This window comes from Polyodon spathula, chromosome 4 (assembly GCF_017654505.1).
Source record: "Polyodon spathula isolate WHYD16114869_AA chromosome 4, ASM1765450v1, whole genome shotgun sequence".
NCBI classification, from domain to species: domain Eukaryota; kingdom Metazoa; phylum Chordata; class Actinopteri; order Acipenseriformes; family Polyodontidae; genus Polyodon; species Polyodon spathula.
Window position 1 is genome coordinate 69,273,836 of NC_054537.1, and position 18,936 is coordinate 69,292,771.

At 41.0% G+C, this 18,936-nt stretch overlaps 1 protein-coding gene across 5 annotated transcripts in view; it reads left to right on the forward strand.

Moving 5' to 3' along the window:
• Positions 1 to 18,936, forward strand: part of LOC121314789 (triple functional domain protein-like) — a 183,765-nt gene that overhangs the window by 120,429 nt on the left and 44,400 nt on the right. For all 5 annotated transcript variants that reach the window (XR_005950156.1, XM_041248463.1, XM_041248465.1 and 2 more), the window contains exons 15-29: positions 350 to 545; positions 1,251 to 1,417; positions 3,430 to 3,549; positions 4,099 to 4,290; positions 8,637 to 8,786; positions 9,227 to 9,341; positions 10,388 to 10,503; positions 12,059 to 12,181; positions 12,975 to 13,169; positions 13,289 to 13,404; positions 13,587 to 13,653; positions 15,144 to 15,253; positions 16,999 to 17,068; positions 17,701 to 17,790; positions 18,264 to 18,356. Coding sequence is in view for 4 of the 5 variants with exons in the window: in XM_041248463.1 (XP_041104397.1) it covers positions 350 to 545; positions 1,251 to 1,417; positions 3,430 to 3,549; positions 4,099 to 4,290; positions 8,637 to 8,786; positions 9,227 to 9,341; positions 10,388 to 10,503; positions 12,059 to 12,181; positions 12,975 to 13,169; positions 13,289 to 13,404; positions 13,587 to 13,653; positions 15,144 to 15,253; positions 16,999 to 17,068; positions 17,701 to 17,790; positions 18,264 to 18,356 (1,920 nt within the window). In the remaining variant the exon portion in view is untranslated. The remainder of the gene's footprint in view (positions 1 to 349; positions 546 to 1,250; positions 1,418 to 3,429; positions 3,550 to 4,098; positions 4,291 to 8,636; positions 8,787 to 9,226; positions 9,342 to 10,387; positions 10,504 to 12,058; positions 12,182 to 12,974; positions 13,170 to 13,288; positions 13,405 to 13,586; positions 13,654 to 15,143; positions 15,254 to 16,998; positions 17,069 to 17,700; positions 17,791 to 18,263; positions 18,357 to 18,936) is intronic.

Here is an 18,936-nt window from a genome sequence, read left to right on the forward strand (position 1 = left end):
ACACAACTGAAGATGATTGTATTCTTAGTGTCTAATGTAAGACAAACAACCTATTAGATTTCATAGCAGATCTATACATCACAAAAAAGTAGTTATAACTTTAATAAACATCAGTCAAGTAAAACTCATCACTGATAAATATCTTTTTCACTATTTTCTTAGTTCTACATCTGACCTATATGCACCTATTTAAAAAAAAAAACACAATCTAACAAAAGTTATCAGTAGTTATTTTGGGGGTGGAGGTTGAAAGGTTAAGTTGAGCATGTTGAAGATAATACCAGTGAATTCGCGTGAATATCGCTTTACAAATATATCATTAACGTATCGAATCTGCTTTGTATTGTAGATAATCTCTGACTTGGAGTCGTGGAATGACGAGTTGTCCCAGCAGATGAATGACTTTGACACTGAGGACCTGACGCTGGCGGAGCAGAGGCTGCAGCACCATGCTGACAAAGCCCTGACCATGAACAACCTGACCTTCGATGTTATTCACCAGGGGCAGGAGCTCCTGCAGTACGTCAACGAGGTGCAGACTTCAGGTAAGAGCACAGAAACCAGGGGCAACGGCCCTGCACCTTCCAGCATCACGGTATTAATGTACATCCCTGGCCGTGGCTTATGTAATAACAGTATATAAGGCTAATGCTGGGGGATAACAGGGATGCAAATACGACTCCTATTGATGAAATAGCCTCCTTGCCATACACTTTGAAGTTAATTTAACTCTGTTTTAACCGTGCTTTTATGCCTGTCATCTGCTAAATTGTTTAAAATCCAGCTTTCCGGCCAGCTGAACACTGATTTAAGGGAAATTTGCATGATATAGGCTTAGTCTAGCAGTTGGACCAAATGGCCAAGGGAAATTAATCACATGGTGTAATGTATGTAAGTAAGTTATTGCTTGTGAAATAAGTGCGCAGGTGTTTGTTTCATGGAAGCTCAGTGCTGTTTGAGTAGTATGTGGACAATTGGTGTTTTATAAATGTACTGTCACTGAAATTAGTAATTCATTTTGGAATTCATGTATAAGCTTGTTAAGCTCACCCTTTGGGAAGTACAGGCCAGAATTCTACCTTTTCCTAAGGGGTATATCAAAAAAAACAAAAGGAAATAGTAAACTGAATTATTAACCATTAAGTCATTGTACCTACAGAAGGGTGAGGAGAGGGAATGAGTTGAATGTGAGATCACAGATAGGATTTGTGTTTTTACATCTGTTCATCTGGGCTCTATGTTATGCTCAGGAGTGGAGCTGCTTTGTGACCGGGATGTTGACATGGCAACGCGTGTCCAGGATTTGCTGGAATTCCTGCATGAGAAACAGCAGGAGCTGGATGTGGCGGCAGAGCAACACCGGAGACACCTGGAGCAGTGCGTGCAGTTGCGCCACCTGCAGGCAGAAGTCAAACAGGTAATGCACCACAGTGTGTGAACAGAATTGATGATTCTTAACAGCATTAGCCTTCAGGCAGCTCCACCACAAAATAAACCTCCTTGTACAACCATTGTGAACAGTGATTTTGTGCAAGGAGTATCTTTTTTTATTTTTTTGTGCTGTGGAGGAAATTGTATGTGTTTTTTTTTTTAATAACTCTAAAGGAATTTGGTATAGCCTAGCACCATTCATAACTCCAAAATGTCATTAAAACAAATGAATAAATAAACTTTTAATGCTGTGTGTAATGTGTGCTTGTCTTTGTGCTGTACATATCAGACTGGATGTTTGTGGGCAGCTGCCAGGTGTCCCATCCATGATGAGTTAGCAGTAATCTCTTTGCTCAGTCAGCCACGTAGAACAGATCAGGGGTCTAAGATTAACCCAACTAATCTGTACAGCGCAGAACACAAACACCCAGAGAGAATCGTTCAGTAGTGAACAACAGTTTCCTCTCCGCTTCCCCAATGTTCAAAAATAAGAACCAGTCAACTGCAGGAGTAAATCTTTGAGATACATGTTGGTACCTGTCTACCCCTGAAGACATTTTTTAATTGACTGAAGCCCTTATAAAAGATTAGCCCTCCTAGTTTGGCAGCGTCCTTGGACGGCCTTCGGTATCGGTTGCTAATCATTGTGAATTTAGTGTGTGCCTTATCATTTATTTACACCCTTTAACATACTGTAGCTTTAGTTTTTTTATTTTATTTTATTCCTAAAACATATTGAACATATCTTCTAAAGTGTCTATAGCGATTCTATAAAAATATTGTGAGGGTTTGTTGAAGGATATTGCTTGCGTTGCTTTCTGCGCTTTGCGCTGTCACATGCTTAACTTTAAGCAGCATTGGGTGCCCAGACGTCGCTTCAGTTTAGTGTAAAATCAATTCCAGTAAATGAATCATCATGATTGCTGTTAGTTGCTGCACAAAGTCATTAGCAGTAAAATGAAACAGTTTACCTATGCTGCTACCTAACAAATTTTATCTCCTGTAACTATCCATCTACCTGTCGGTGTAAATTAACTGACTAATAATTTATCTGTATGCACTTATATGAAGGGCCACCCCCACGTCCTCTTCTTTTAAATCTCTGACACTGCTCCATTTACCAACAAATAATGGAGAGTTGCATCCTTTTTGTAAAGATGACATTATCGTGTCTTATAACGTTACTTAATGGCAAATGCTTCCTAAATCTGATATAGCATATACATGTAAACCATTATTCACTTAATCAAAGGGCACACTGTATTTACTGCGTATGGTATATGTATTGCGATTCGTGTTTTTCTTTCTATTCACTGCAATGCTAGATTTGAGCAGTTTAACCTTTTGTTTGTTTTAATATATGACATTCTTTGAATTGTTTCTCCTAAGTCACTTAAACTGCACAATACTGACTTTGGCATTATTTATACCACAAAGTAGAAGTTTATTATAAGTAACACACACTGTAAACATGTGCACGTAAAGTACTCTTCCCTGTTAATATCCTGAGCAGAGCTTGCCTGGTAGATATGCCTTAGGAGAGAAAGCCGTTTAATTCTGTAGACCTACTATAATTTGGAATAAAAACTGAAACAAAAAACTGAGTTGTATCGTTCATCTGCTAAAATGATAAGTTTTGCCAGAGATTACTGGTGTGATCTGAACTTTTAAATCTCACCTAGTACTATTGATTTGAGAGAGGTGCTTTGGCTTGTGTGCAGCATGTGTTTATATATGAAATGCAGTGTGTGCTGTGTGTGTGTGTGTGTGTGTGTGTGTGTGTCCTTGAGCTCTCAGCCAGATTCTGCCTACCAGGTAGTTCCAGGAACATCAGGACCATGGAGTGTGAAATTTCCCCTCTAGCTGATAACCAGCCCCTGTGTTTTCATGTCGTGGCATCTTTGGAGGAGATGCCTTGTCCTCTATGCATTGGGGCTGGAGGAGGTGGAGTGCAGGTGCTCCTTGCACAGTGACTGTATGCCATGTGTGTCGGAACAGGTGCTGGGGTGGATCCGGAACGGGGAGTCCATGTTGAATGCTGGGCTCATCACCGCCAGTTCACTGCAAGAAGCTGAGCAGCTACAGAGAGAGCATGAGCAGTTTCAGCACGCCATTGAAGTAAGTGAAGATTGAATTGGTCAGTTTTATTTACAGCATGCACACTAGTCTGGAGGTGTACCAAAATTGGAGGCAAAGGGAATCCTCCTTTTAATCTTAGCTCTGGATTGCTGTGTGTTAAATCACTTTGCATTGTGCTTTACATTCTAAAATAAGGATGAAGCAGGATATCAGTAGAAATTAGATGCTTTAACCCCTTGTCTCCTGGGTAGTTCATTCAACGTAATTTATAGTTCCGACCTCCCTGTGTGCTCTCTCAATTCCTACTGGTGACCTTTTTTTTTTTTTTTTTTTATATATATATATATAAAGTGTTTTACAATTTTCAGAAACACATGCTATATTATTCTTGTGATGCTATACGTTAAAAAGCCCATCTATACTAGGTGGTGGTGTTGGGATGGGGGGGGGCAAGATTCAAATAAAGCAGTTGTGAAATATACATATTTTCACAAATTCCACAAGTAACACAGTATTTTAAGCATTTAGTGGTTGCCGATGCAGTGCTGTGTTTTCTAAACCCACCATTTCTTCCTCTGTGGTCATCAGAAAACCCACCAGAGTGCACTGCAGGTGCAGCACAAAGCCGAGGCCATGCTGCAGTCCAACCACTATGACATGGACATGATCAGGGACTGTGCGGAGAAGGTGGCCTCCCACTGGCAGCAGCTCATGCTCAAAATGGAAGATCGACTCAAGCTTGTCAACGCCTCAGTCGCCTTCTACAAAACCTCCGAGCAGGTAAGCGTGCTCTCTGGCTGTAAGGCTTTCACTTGGAAACTCGTCAAATATTTATTTTTTCAAAACTGTGCTTTGTGTTGGCCAGTCATGCTGGAGCCATGCATTCTGTAAAGGAACATGATGTACTACTGTATTGGGCACTGTCAGTGAGCAGAAGTGGGTCGGAATAGTACTTTCATTAGAGCTCCTTGCTCCGATACTTTGAATTCAAAACCTGGAAGAGTTTTGTCCATTATCAGTAGGCTCAGAAATAACAGAAGACAAAGGTAACAAAAGTACCCAGTGACAGACCTGGAGTAAAGCCTATTGCTGCTTATTGAATTCAGTAGCAACTTAATAACAAAGTGTCACAAAGACGGCTGTAGTGGGTGACGTCAGACCAGAACCAACAAATGAACAGGGAGGTGGAGTTTGGTGAAGCTGAGCGATTGTTTTCGCTCAGCATTTAATAATTGAACAGACAGAAAATAAAAGGTTGTAAAGACAAACAAAACACAGGACGCTGCCCTTTCGACAAACAAAACGCACTACATAGACAAACACGGTGAGCTGATATTTAAACTATTCTTATTATTGTTACCTCCATCACCTGTCGTGTTCTCCACTCATCGAACACGCAACATACAACACAGAAATACACACAGGGGCGGGGCAACATTGCCACATATCCCCCCCTTATGCATAGCACACATGGCGTCAATGGCCACCCCCCCCCCCCCTTAAAATCCCAAAAATCTTGCTCAAAGTCTCAGGCCAAGAACGGGGACTTCAAGGGGTTCATGGGTGGCATCGTTGCCAGTAGCCAGACTGCTACTGGCCATGCTGTCAGCAGATGTGCTGACAGTGGGGCGAGTCTCTCCTTCCGCTGTACCACTGGCAGCGGAAATGCTGCCAATGGCGAGGCTGTCAGCGGACGTACTGACAGCTCCCAGACTGACTCCTTCAGCCGGGGCAATTCCACCAGCGGAAAGGCTGCTGAGGAAGGTGGTCTCCTGACCCTTTCCCCCCTTCTCAGCCGGCAGCTCCCTCCTGTGGGACTCCAGCCACAAGAACTCCTGCAGCAAAATTGCATTCACACTGGGAGCAGTGTGTATTCTCCTGGTGATCAGAGATGGGAGCAGTGTGTATTCTCCTGGTGATCAGAGATGGGAGCAGCGTGTAGACGGAGATGGGAGCAGCGTAGTAGTCCTGTGGGACCAGACTGCCTAGGTCGTGTGCCATCATCAGAGGGCTGACGAGGGAGCTCTCCCTCCTTCTTCATAGCGGACAGCTCCCTCTGGTGGGGCTCCGGCCACACTGACCCCTGCTTCTGAGCAGAACTGACGGCGACCCTTGGCGAAGCTGTTCCGGCGACCCCAGGCGAAGGCAGCAGCAGACCCTCGGGAGGTGAACTCGGGACGGGAGCCCCTGGCCATAGAGGTGGGAGCTCCGCTTCTCCCTTGTACCCTGCAACTGGTGGCTCCACAGGCGGTGTGGAGCGGCAGGTAACCCCAGGCAATGCGAAGCGAGGCGGGCATCCTTGGGCAAAGATGTGCAGGGAGGCAGGACAAGCTGGGGTACGGGTTTTGGCCCTCTTCTCGGCCACTGTGGCTGGGCAGTTCTTCCCAGTGTTTCCCTCAGCAGCATGTGCACGGGTTGCTGAGGACCACCAGTATCTAGTACGGGTCCTTCTGGTGAAGGGAGAGGCAACTCCTGCTTCTCTCCCCCTGATGGAGCTGGAGGCAGAGGCAGAGGCAGCTCCAGCTCCTCTCCTCGTGATGGTGGGGGAAGTGATACCAGCAGGCATTCACCCTCTGCTGGTGGACGGCGACCCAGCAGGCATTCACCCCCTGCTGGTGGACGGGGACCCAGCAGGCATTCACCCTCTGCTGGTGGACGGGGACCCAGCAGGCATTCACCCTCTGCTGGTGGACGGGGACCCAGTAGGCATTCACCCTCTGCTGGTGCACCGCCCCTGGTTGTCTGTAAGGGAGAGTACCACTTCATTCCTGCCCCTGCTGGGAGCAGTGTGTAGTCGTTGTGTAGTCTCCTGGTGACCAGAGATGGGAGCAGCGTGTAGTCTCCTGGCGACGGAGGTGGGGAGCGTGTATCTCCTGGTAACGGAGGTGGGAGCAATGTGTCAGTGGGAGCAATGTGTAGTCTCCTGGTGATGGAGGCTCTCCCTCACTTGCCAGGGGCTGGTGCAGCTCTCCCTCACCTGCAGGGGACAGCAGCATTGGCTCCTCTCCCTCTGGTGCTGGAGACAGTGCCAGAGATGGCGGGACCCCTCCCCTATCGGCAGCCAGTAGTTGAACACCATGGCCGCGATGTCTCTGAGGGACACTGGGTGGTGTTGCTGTTCCCAAGTTTCCCAACGCTCACCATCTCGGGCCCACAGCAGGTTAATCACCTTCGGGAGGTCTCTTTTCAGGCCACAGTCAGGGTCCGTCGGCTAGTCCCAGATCTATCTCGAGCAAGCAGGGCTTCTCCCACCGACGCTGGAGACGGAACCAGCAGACACTCGCCCTCTGCTGGTGGAGACTTGGGCTGTGGACGCTCAGACTCTCCCTTTGCGGGCTGTGGACGCACTGCCTCCTCCCTCTTGGGCTGTGGACGTTCGGCCTCCTTCCATGCAGGCTGTGGAGGTGAAACCAGCAGGCATTCTTCCTCTGCTGGCAGGGGTGGAAACAGCAGGAATTCTTCCGCTGCTGGTGGAGGTGGAAACAGCAGTCCCTCAGGCTTTGGATTCCGCGGTCCCCCCCCCCCCCGTCTGGACGCTCACGGTCACCCCGTCTGGGCGCTGGACGCACGGGCTCCTCCCACTCGGGCATTATTTCCGCCTCTGCATATTGTATGGGGCAGATGGCCAACGTGTGTCCATACGCCCCACAGCCAGGGCACAACTTCCCAACTGTCATCCCTGACCTCACCTTCCTGTCCTGAGCCGGTTCCTCCTCCTCCTCTTGGAAGGGGCAGACAGACACCACATGCCCGCACACCCCACAGGCAAGGCACCAGCCTTGGTCCTCCAGACCACTGAGGAGCTCCTTTAGCTCAGTGCAGCCATCTCTCCAGCCTTCCATTTTTTTTTTTTTTTTTAAAAACACTGCGGTTCTCGCTCTGGTCTGCGTCTAGGAGGTGCTGGTAATCCCACGATGTCACAAAGACGGCTGTAGTGGGTTACATCAGACCAGAACTAACAAGTAAACAACAGAGAGGTGGAGTTTGGTGAAGCTGAGCGATTGTTGGAGGACATTGGAAATCAGGCTGGCCCACTGTTCCGGGAACCGATCTACATCTCTGACTCTCGTGCAGCATGACTCGCCCTTTTCGTCTCCTGCAGTGTGGTCAACAGAGACCCCACTCCCTATTACACCAGGAGCTAGGAAACGAGACACCAGAGGTAGGAGCAGGACTAAGAGTTTGCGCTACTCTAAATCCTCCTCTTCCTCATATGGCTCGGAGTGCTCCATTTCTCCTCTCCTCCAAGGAAGAGGAACAGGAGTTGCTGTAGCAGGCATTCTGGTACTGACTGGGTTGCGGGGTAAATGGAGAAGCTTTTTGAAGCTGTGAACCAGCAGCAGTGACTTTTGATGGAGCTGCTGTGAGGGCCCCTCCATTGTGTCAGTCCCCAGGTTCAGGCACCATTGCCTCACCCACAACAAGAGCGGGAGTACACCATGTCCCTTACTGCATCTGAGGGCATGGAACTCAAGGACTAATCTTCATGCTCTATATTTGAACACAGCAGGCCTGAAAAGAATATGGTGCTCAGCCTTATGCATCAGTCATGTTTATCTCCTGGGGGCGGAAGCGACGCCTGATGCATATGGGGCTCTTAAAAGAGCAGCTTTGTTATAAGTGCTCAGGTAATTTGGCTATAAGATGTTGTTATATCCCAGACGGTAATGGTTACGCGTCAGTTTCAGGGACCTAGGGATATTTTTTTTTTTTTTTTTTGCCAGATACAGGATTTAATAATTCTATCGAGACATGACTCGAGGTTTCTAGTCATAGAGTTGTCTCAAAGCTATATATGCACACTGTAAACATTAACGGTTGTAATTTGCCTTTTAACAAGAAAAAAACACTACAGCAGTCACATGCCTGTCACAATTGGAATAATCAATAGTCTTCTTGAATATATATTATATATATATATATATATATATATATATATATATATATATCTATATATATATATATAGTTTATATGGCAAGATTCAGCATCCCCCACTGGTGATGCATATAGGTCAGTGGAGTTTTAAATACTGTATGGTTGGAGTGTTATTTCATAATTGTGACCATCATGAATATAGTTTGATCAGTTGGGAGTGTGTTCTCTGACTTTCTGGCGCTCTGTTCAGGTATGCAGTGTGCTGGAAAGCCTGGAGCAGGAGTACAAGCGGGAGGAGGACTGGTGCGGAGGGGCTGACAAGCTGGGCCCTAACTGTGATTCTGACCACGTGACTCCTATGATCAGCAAGCACCTTGAACAGAAGGAAGCCTTCCTTAAAGTAAGCATATATACATGTACCCCATAGGCTGTAAACAATACTCTGCAGGTACAATCCATTGTTACCACACGGTTAATCCTTGGGCAGTATCAATCAATTAGTCAGTAATTCACATAAATTGTGAATTCAAATTCTATCATACAACTCCTTTAAAAAACTGTTTGATCACAACTTTCTAAGTGGTCAAATTTACAGTAAAACAACAAAAAAAAGTAAAATTCTGTAAACTTTTAATGCTGCTGCAGGCAGTTTTGTGCATTTAATTTTGGAAAAAACATTCACTTTCTATGCCACCAGTAAATCTAGCTTCTTGTTAACGTAGGTGCAATCAGTTTTGCCTTAGGCTAGGTGTTTAAGACACATTGGATTTTCTTCAGGCGTTTATGCTCCTCTGCAATTTAACGTTATTTTATTTCCTACAAAAAATTTCTTCCTTTTAGGCATGCACATTGGCCCGACGGAATGCCGATGTGTTCTTGAAATATCTTCACAGAAATAGTGTGAACATGCCTGGAATGCTCACACATGTCAAAGCTCCAGAACAGCAAGTAAAAAGTAGGTACCATTTCAAACTTAAAGAAACTGTTGTTTCTGAGTGTGTTTATTGAAAGGGGAAATGAAGGTCTCAAAGTGTAGCTTAGAAAAAAAGATATACTATGATATAAATGTCTGAAACACTTTCTATCCATCAAAGATTTGGAATGCGAACTGGGGACAAGAAATGGGGTAAGATTGTGTGTTTTACTGTTTGCATTTTATCGAATGCATTCATTTCCACCTAGGAGATGCTGGATTTCCAGCCACTGTCACTTTTGGACTGTTGGTATGTAATGTGAGTCCAAGTCATATATGCAGTTGGCAGTGTCTGAACCTGCAATGTCGTTTCTGCAGCAAGTTGTGCAAGCAGAGACGGTCTGATGTTTAAGTAATTGTCTCCCTTGTGAATGGCTTTTCTCTGCATTGCCAAAAATACATAGCCCAATTCTAAGCACAAAAAAAGCTAAATATGCTTGTAGGGAACAAACCAAGTGCTGTGTTATAAAAAAAAGTTAAAATGAAAATGCTTTAAATAGAGTCGGACACTTGTTATTAAAGATTGTTTACTCTAGGGAAAGGAAATGCGGCCTTATGACTGTCCTTTGTTTACTTGTGGGTAATGTATTTAGTATATAAAACACTCCAAGATTGCTTACAGTAGTGTGCATCCCTTAAGACCCTTCCTGCTGCTGTTTGCATGACTGCTAAGAACTAGAGGCTTATTGGAATTTACAGCTATCATTTGGTACCACAAGTTTAAGTCCTGGCAGGGGAGTTAAACTTGTGCTGCAGACTTCCAGATTGTGTTGACTGGGGGGTTTGATTCCCTTCACTAAAAACTGAGCTAATCTAGAGATGCCTCAGACTCCCATCTCCCAGCAGGGGTCACTAAAGTGATGTTTAAGATTTGCTGTTATTCAGGAGGGGATACATTTGGGGGACTGGGGACTAGACATAAATACAATTATTTATTTATTTTTTTAAAAGATCCTTAAGGCCCTGGTGGTGTTATCTGATCAGGTTGGGTGATGTACAGGACTGTAACCGCATATGTGTTTGTGCAGACATCTTGAACGAGCTGCTGCAGAGAGAGAATCGGGTACTTCACTTTTGGACCATGAGGAAGAGGAGACTGGACCAGTGTCAGCAGTATGTTGTGTTTGAACGCAGTGCCAAACAGGTCAGTGCCAATAATTATAGCTGTGCTATAATCAGGGTAAGTGATTGCTGTTTCTTGTCAGTCAACAAATACGTATAACACTATGTAACACAATTTTTGTTCCTGGGTAGTAAGTGTTATTTACTAATTGCTTATGCCTCAAAAGTATAGAAAATGGCTATTATTCCCCACAAACTTTGCTTTTGTGACCAGGACAGTGATATTTCAAAATATCCCTATTTCCAATGGGAAAACGGGCAAATGTGTGTCTTTTCGTTCACATAAAGTCAGAAAACAACAACATACGAATCCAAATTAACATGCATTTATACTAAAGTAATACAAAAATGACTACAAAAGATTTAGAAGTGAGTAGTTTTTCGAGATTTACGATTATACTGTAAATACAGTATAATCGTAAATCTCGAAAAACTACTCACTTCTAAATCTTTTGTAGTCATTTTTGTATTACTTTAGTATAAATACATAAATCTCGCAAAACTACTCACTTCTAAATCTTTTGTAGTCATTTTTGTATTACTTTAGTACAAATACATGTTAATTTGGATTCATATGTTGTTTTTTTCTGACTATGTGAACAAAAAGACACACATTTGCCCGTTTTCCCATTGGAAATAGTGATATTTTGAAATATCACTGTCCTGGTCACAAAAACAAAGTTTGTGGGGAATAGCCATTTTCTATACTTTTGAGGCATAAGCAATTAGGAAATAACCCTTACTACCCAGGAACAATAAATAAATAAATAAATAAAAAATGTTACACAGTGTAATCAGTGAACTTGTTTGTTTTGTTTTGTTGTCGGTGGCTCCACTGTGTGGACACTTCAATACACTACACAAATAATTACAGTTATTGCGAGTATGTCAGACAGGGGAATAGGGGTATGTCCTGATTTTACATTTTACGTGCATGCATCTAGTGAATTGCTTGTCCAGCTGTGCCATGCAGTCTGTCTTTACATTATGTGTACAGCATTACAACCACAATCTGAGATTATCGGTATCTAGGGATGAACGGAGGAACATGCACTTAGAATTTTACATATACGATGGATGTAGGATTAAAAGTGGCCTATGGTTAATTTCCATCATACATACATATACATCCTTAGAGTCAGTAATGGAAAGTATATGAAGGGTTACATTTTCTAAGATGACCTCCTCAGCCAGTGAGTTTCCTTTTTAACTGCCTAGCACTGTTCTAGCTGTTTGCCCAGTGTACTCAACACACAAACACTGTCAAGTGTTATCCTCATGTAGGTTCATACAACTAACACTGCAATTTCAGATGGTTTATCCTTCTAGACTTCACATTACTAGAATGGCTTCAGTTTTGTGATGCCTGGGCCATTATAACTGAGAATATAACTTTTTTTTTTGTTTTTTTTTTGTTTTGTTTTTTTAAGATGAATGTGCACTTTGTAATAAATAAATAAATAAAATACATAAATAAAAAAATAACCTAAACTCTAAACATCTTGGTTACAATATGTCTTACCTGACCCAGTGCTGGTGTGCACTGTAATATAAAGTATATTATTTTCTTTTCACAGGCACTGGAATGGATCCATGACACTGGAGAGTTCTATCTGTCCACTCACACCTCAACAGGGTCCAGCATACATCACACGCAAGAGCTTTTAAAAGAACACGAGGAATTTCAGATTACTGCAAAGGTAAAAGTAAAGCCAGGTTAATACAGTTTAGAGGCTAAGGTTACAGCAGGCATGAATGCTTTTGCTGTAGACTGGACTGACAGCTTTAGAACTATTCTCTTTAGCACACACAGTAGGCTATTTGTAATCTAAACTGTATTATATTTAGAGAACCCTGGGTACTACTCTTAACAGGTATTTCAGACTAACATTTTGCCACTCTGGCAGTATAATAATTTTATGGCTGTTGTAAAAATTCTAATATTTTATTTATGATTCAGGAAGCACAGTATTCCGAGTAAGTCTTGTTTATGTAGTGTTATTGTATTTACAATATTGTATTTAAGTGATTTAACAATTAAAATAGTCCCCAGTGTTCAACCTTAGCCTGTAAAACCATTTCATATAATAAATATTGTTGTATGTCGCTTGTAAGTTGGTACTGTAAATCTTAGTATCGCTCCTGTCAAAGCTTAATGACTTGCGATAATTTAAAACTTAATTTAAATGGGCTTTATAAACAAGTATAATTAAAGTAAACTGGTGATTAGTTCTATTGTATTTCAGCTATGTATAAAAAAAAACTTCAGCCCTGCTGGTTTTGTTAGTTCTTGTGCTGTGTGGAGTTTGCTGTCTAATAGAAAATGGCATCTCCTGAAAAGAGGTTTGCTGTTGATCACATGGTGCTGTTTTCCACTGGATGACTTGGCTCATGTTTAATTGTACGGCATTACAAATTTCATTGTACTTCCCAGCTACAGTGCTGTGCTGTTTTTATTTTCACTGTTAATATCCCCCTCCATTGTATTGACAGCAAACCAAAGAACGGGTGAAATTGTTGATACAGCTGGCTGATGGCTTTTGTGACAAAGGGCACTCCCATGCAGTCGAAATAAAGAAGTGGGTAACAGCCGTGGATAAGAGATACAGAGACTTTTCCCTCCGCATGGACAAGTATCGAACCTCGCTGGAAAAGGCTCTGGGAATTTCATCTGATTCCAACAAGTCGGTACGTTGAAGCTTCAAGGACTGGGCTCACTTTTTTTTTTTTTTTTTTTTTTTTTTTTGGAACATGGCTGCTCTGTTTTCATGGCACCCATTTAATAATCACTGTATCCTCTATTGCAGGGCAAAGGCTTGCAGCTGGACATCATCCCTGCCAGTGCTCCGGGGTCAGAGGTCAAACTGCGGGATGCTGCCCACGAGCTCAACGAAGAAAAGCGGAAATCGGCCCGCAGAAAGGAGTACGCCTGCCTTTAGCACTTTTTATTTTCTGGTATAGATGAGGATTAAAAATAATTTAGAACTAGCTAGTTATGGATTGTTGTATCCCATGAATGTACATATAATTAGGTTTGTCTGAAATTAATATAAACATTGGCAGATCTGTATGTCCACCACTTTAAACATACATGTTTTCTTTCAGATTCATAATGGCTGAGCTTATTCAAACGGAGAAAGCCTATGTGCGGGACCTTCGAGAGTGTGTGGAAGTAAGTACCGTGGCCTAATGTACTAATAGCTTTCTTTACTTGGTGTTTGCTTTATTTATTTCTTTTTTTCAAGGGATTTTTTTTTTCAACTTCCTTCACCCTTAATATTAAAACAGCGCTTAAAATATTAAGAGAATCCACAAGATTCCTTTTTCTTCAAAATTAAAAATTAAAACAGTCCTATTGAATTACACCGTGTAACAATTTTTTTTTTTTTTTTTTGTTCCTGGGTAGTAAGTGTTATTTCCTAATTGCTTATGTCTCAAAAGTATAGAAAATGGCTATTATTCCCCACAAACTTTGCTTTTGTGACCAGGACAGGTAAATTTCAAAATATCATTATTTCCAATGATAAAACGGGAGCTTTTGTGTCTTTTCGTTCACATAAAGTCAGAAAAAAACAACATATGAATCCAAATTAACATGTATTTATACTGAAGTAATACAAAAATGACTACAAAAGATTTAGAAGTGAGTAGTTTTTCGAGATTTATGATTATACTGTAAATAGATTATATTGTAGATTATATAGAGTTTGTCAAAGCCACTGTTTATTGCAGACTGCAGAGAGGTATGCATGTATTGGTGAATTTGTGCGACAATACTGCCTGTGTATCAGCTAAAACACTGCCTAACGCCGACAATCTTAATTGTAAATATTTGACAGGAAATGGTGATGCTTGAGTTGGTAAATGTATATGGAATGCATTGATGGAAATGTGTGATGTGACTCATCTCCCAATGGCTTACACCACCCAGTTCTTCAATTTTCTTTTCTTTTCATGTTTTCAAGGCGAATAAACTTGACTTGTTTTGTGCTGAGGTCATTTTCATTACTTCTGTAGATACTAGCTCTGTCAGCACAGCAATTGTCCAAACATTGGCAAAGTACCAGCCAATTTGGGAAAACGTGGCTTTGACTTGCACAGATTCTGCTCATCATACGTGCAGTTTGCTGTCTAATAGAAAATGGCATCTCCTGAAAAGAGGTTTGCTGTTGATCACATGGTGCTGTTTTCCACTGGATGACTTGGATCATGTTTAATTGTACGGCAGTACAAATTTCATTGTACTTCCCAGCTACAGTGCTGTGCTGTTTTTATTTTCACTGTTAATATGAATCAGAAACCAGAACTGCTACATGTCACATTTCACACTGAGTGTACACTGAGATTTTTTCCCCCTGGTTTTTACCGATGTTTCAATTATAAACTCTTTTTTTTTTTTTTTAACCTATTTTAATCCCTATTTTAATAATGTAAAATAAACTCCAAAAAATTCCCTTTTTTTAAAGATAAAAACCGAAATGCAGAACACTATTCATAATACAGCAGTCCTTTAATTTATACTAGTCTGCAATCACTGTTTTCCACCTTGTTTAATATTGGTACATGTTACATGACCATTGATTTACCATGCTTTTCCTGGTTACTAGCATCTGTATGTGTTTCTAAGGATTCTTCACATTTGCTTTGCTTTGTTAAATTCAGACTTACCTGTGGGAGATGACCAGCGGAGTTGAAGAGATTCCTCCTGGTATAGTTAATAAAGAGCACATCATCTTTGGAAATATGCAGGATCTTTTTGAATTTCACCACAAGTAAGTAAACACAAGCGCTGTATGTATAAACTTTACTTTTAATTATAAGTATCTAGTTGTTGATTATTATTATTATTATTACTATTATTATTATAACTGCAAAAGCATAGGTGAACAATTGTGACATTTTTGTAAATTTGAAAAAAATTAAAACTGGTTGTTAGCTTAAGTTTTTAAATACAGTACCTTTTCTCAAGTAATTATGAAATAGCAACACCTACCGGTAAAATTGTTAGTCAAATTTTTCCAAAGTCAAAGCTGTCAATCCTTACGGATTACCTGTAAATGTTATGGGGTTTCACAATTTGACAGATCTTACGGCCGTAAAACACAAACCTTACGGGTTTTTAGCATCATTTTATTTTATTTTTTTTTAATTATCGAGGCAGTCACATTAGACGCGTTTTCTGGACCTGCTTGTAAGCACGCGAGAGTCTCATGTTAAATTTAGATTTAAGAATCAAGCGCGTAATCAAAGTTTCCGGAAGTTATTCTGTAACTATTGAAAATCGGAACCTGATGACGGTTTAAAAGACCTACCAAAAAAAAAAAGAAAAAAAAGCACTGAAGCAATATAGCAGAAGGTATTTACCACAGTGGGCTGCACTTTACCCTGGATTCGTGGCTCCTTCACCTCCTCGTAAAGAGTACACTTTTTACCTTGTATGCAATCGCAGTATGAAAGTTGCTGCTAGTGGTGACTTCGATCCCAATAATCCGATGTTTTAAAGACAAGCCTGATTGCAGTGGTGGGACAGCAACTGTCTTCATTCAGTGTGGTGGAGAAGACATTGAGGTAAGAAAAAAAAAGAGTATAGTTTCATTAATTAAAAATGTAGTATCTGCATTTGCTTTTAAATATTCAATACTGTAAATACCCTGCACAGATGTTAGAAAGCTACAAAATATATTAAACATAACTGAGCATTGTGTTATGTTCTACTTTTTATTTAAGCCCTGTCACTTTTTGCATATGTTTTATAACATAATATACTGTGTTTATTACTATTGTATAAACTGTACACCTTTATGTTGCAATGGATTAAAGGCATCAGGGAAATTACATTAATAATGATAATAAAATATGGTGTTGTATGGAAAAGTATTTCAGATGCATTTGGAATATTTAGTCAACTATGTCCATTAGTATTGGTAGTGGAAGTATTGGGAGTTTCATGTAGTTTTTTAATACAAAGCAAACTTAGATTTGAATGTTAATTAGTTACAGCAGAAATAGATGAATTTAAATTGATTTTCCAGTTTTTTTACTTTTTTAATGACTTATGGGTTTGAAAAGTAAAATATACAGGTGACCATCAAAATGAGTTGACAGGTATGCAAAGTGCAAATGCATTTATGGAAATTACATAGAATACTATAATAGTGAATAATGAAGCTGGTAAACTTAGAATGCACAGTTAGTTAATGTATAGGAGTTGGTCTGCTAAATATATATATATATATTTTTTTTAAGTTTTATTTTATTAATGTAATTCCCCACTTGGATCCATTGTAAATATCATTTTGAATAAGTGTACATAGTGGATGGATCTTTTAATCGTCACACATTCTGTGAATTCAAAATACCGTAATTCTCAGATACAGCCGCTGCACCGGGGCAAAACACGCTATGATGCAGTTCACCCGCCTCTCCATCATGCTCAGTAATATGCAAATATGTGCATGTTATACCTCAAAACTATGGTGTATATATATTTATTTATTTTTTTGTGTGTGTTTTGCAGCATCTTCCTGAAGGAGCTTGAGAAATATGAACAGCTGCCAGAAGATGTTGGGCATTGCTTTGTCACCTGGGTAAGTCTGAGTTGTCATTTTGGGGTTAGAAGTAGAATGAAATGTTACTTGAGTGACCTTCCTGTTTCTATCAACTATATTTTAAATGTAAAAAGGGAACCTGAGGCTCTGCAATAAATTAGTGCCGTGTAGCCTGGAGATCACAGGTTTGAATCCAGGCTATGTCACTGCTCACTTTGACCAGGGGGCAGTGCACAATTGGCCGAGTGCTGCCAGAATAGGGAGGGCTTAGGTTGGCAGGGGAATCCCTGTGACCAATAGGGCACCTGCGGTTCTGCAGTGGAGCCATCAGATCTGTGTTGTCCTCCAGCACTATAGGTCTGGTGTCCTCGCTGTGGATCTGCAGTGCGAAAAATGACGGATTGGCGGGAGCACGTTTCGGAGGACGCGTGCTCCAGCCTCCGTTTCCCGAGGGGGTTGCCGCAGTGAACCAGGATACAAATAACAATTGGACATTCCAAATTAGGGAGAAAACAGAGTTAAAAACCATTGGCGATGACTAATATAAAGTCTTGTGTGTGAGCCTTTGTTTAAAAATATTTAGTTTGTAAACTTGTAGAAAAAGAATACAAAAATACATGCAGTTTTATTAAAATCATGACTTTTCATTTGAACCCTGTTTCTCATATTAGGCAGAAAAGTTTCAGATGTATGTGAATTATTGTAAGAACAAGCCTGACTCGACTCAGCTCATATTGGAACATGCTGGACCCTATTTTGATGTGAGTACTTTTTATACAGACTATTTGTATGCCAGGTATATTGTTTAAGCGTTATAACACAGTTCTTTAATTTTAACTTGCACGTATGTTTTTTGTTCTGTTTATTTATCTGGGTAAAAATCTGAACGAATATCCATTTTGTCTTTTCTTTTTTCACTTCCCTTTTGATTATTAGAGTATTAAGTCATAGACCTTTTTTCTGTTTTTCTTGCAAAGCCTTCATAATGTAATCTTGTAACCATATTCCACAGTACAGAATTAATTTCCTGTCACCAAGAACAACATTACAAGGCAATCTAGAGAGAGTTACAGGAGAAGGTTGCATCTTTTAATAGAAGAAGAACACCAAGTTTCTGTGCAGTCACCAAGGATTTGGTGACTGCACAGACACAGAAAACATGCAGCTCCTTTGTGAATTGCGTTCATGTTCTAATGCTGATTTTAATCATTGCATCTTGCCTTGTGCTCTGCAGGTGATCCAGCAACGTCACAGACTGGCAAACTCGATCTCCTCCTATCTGATCAAGCCTGTGCAGAGAATAACCAAGTATCAGCTCCTTCTAAAGGTACTTGGGCATTCATACTGTAGATTTCAGGGAGCCAAAAGTAGAAAGCTGTTCCCCTTGAGCTACAAAAAAGTTATTGTTTAGAATACTGCTTTACAGGGCAGATTAATATTATCGTTGCAGTGATCTAAAGAGGTGACCTACTTCAGGTGTAATGTGTAAAACTAACCAAAAAAAATTAATTTTACTGCTTTTACTTTCCTGGCCACATTCCCATAAGAGTTTATTTACCCATGCTTAGCATATGGACATGGTCTTAAACAGATGAATCAGTGTTGTGACACTATTTTTTATGTACAGGGGTAAACTTGGAGTGAAGTTTTTTCCTACTTTTACGAGTGGTCCTGGGTTATAATGCTCTAGTATTAGTCGGGCTACATCAGTTGGCTTTTTAGGCTGAAGCCCAGTGAGCTCTAGGGAAAAATAATAAAAATTCAGTATTGGAGCAAAAAAAATATCACTCATTAGATGCAGTAAACTTGAAATGCCTTGGTTCTGATCACAAAAGATTAAATTTAATTACTGTATTTCTCTTTTGTGTTCTCCTACTGAAAACTAATTAGGGCTGCAACGAAGAGTA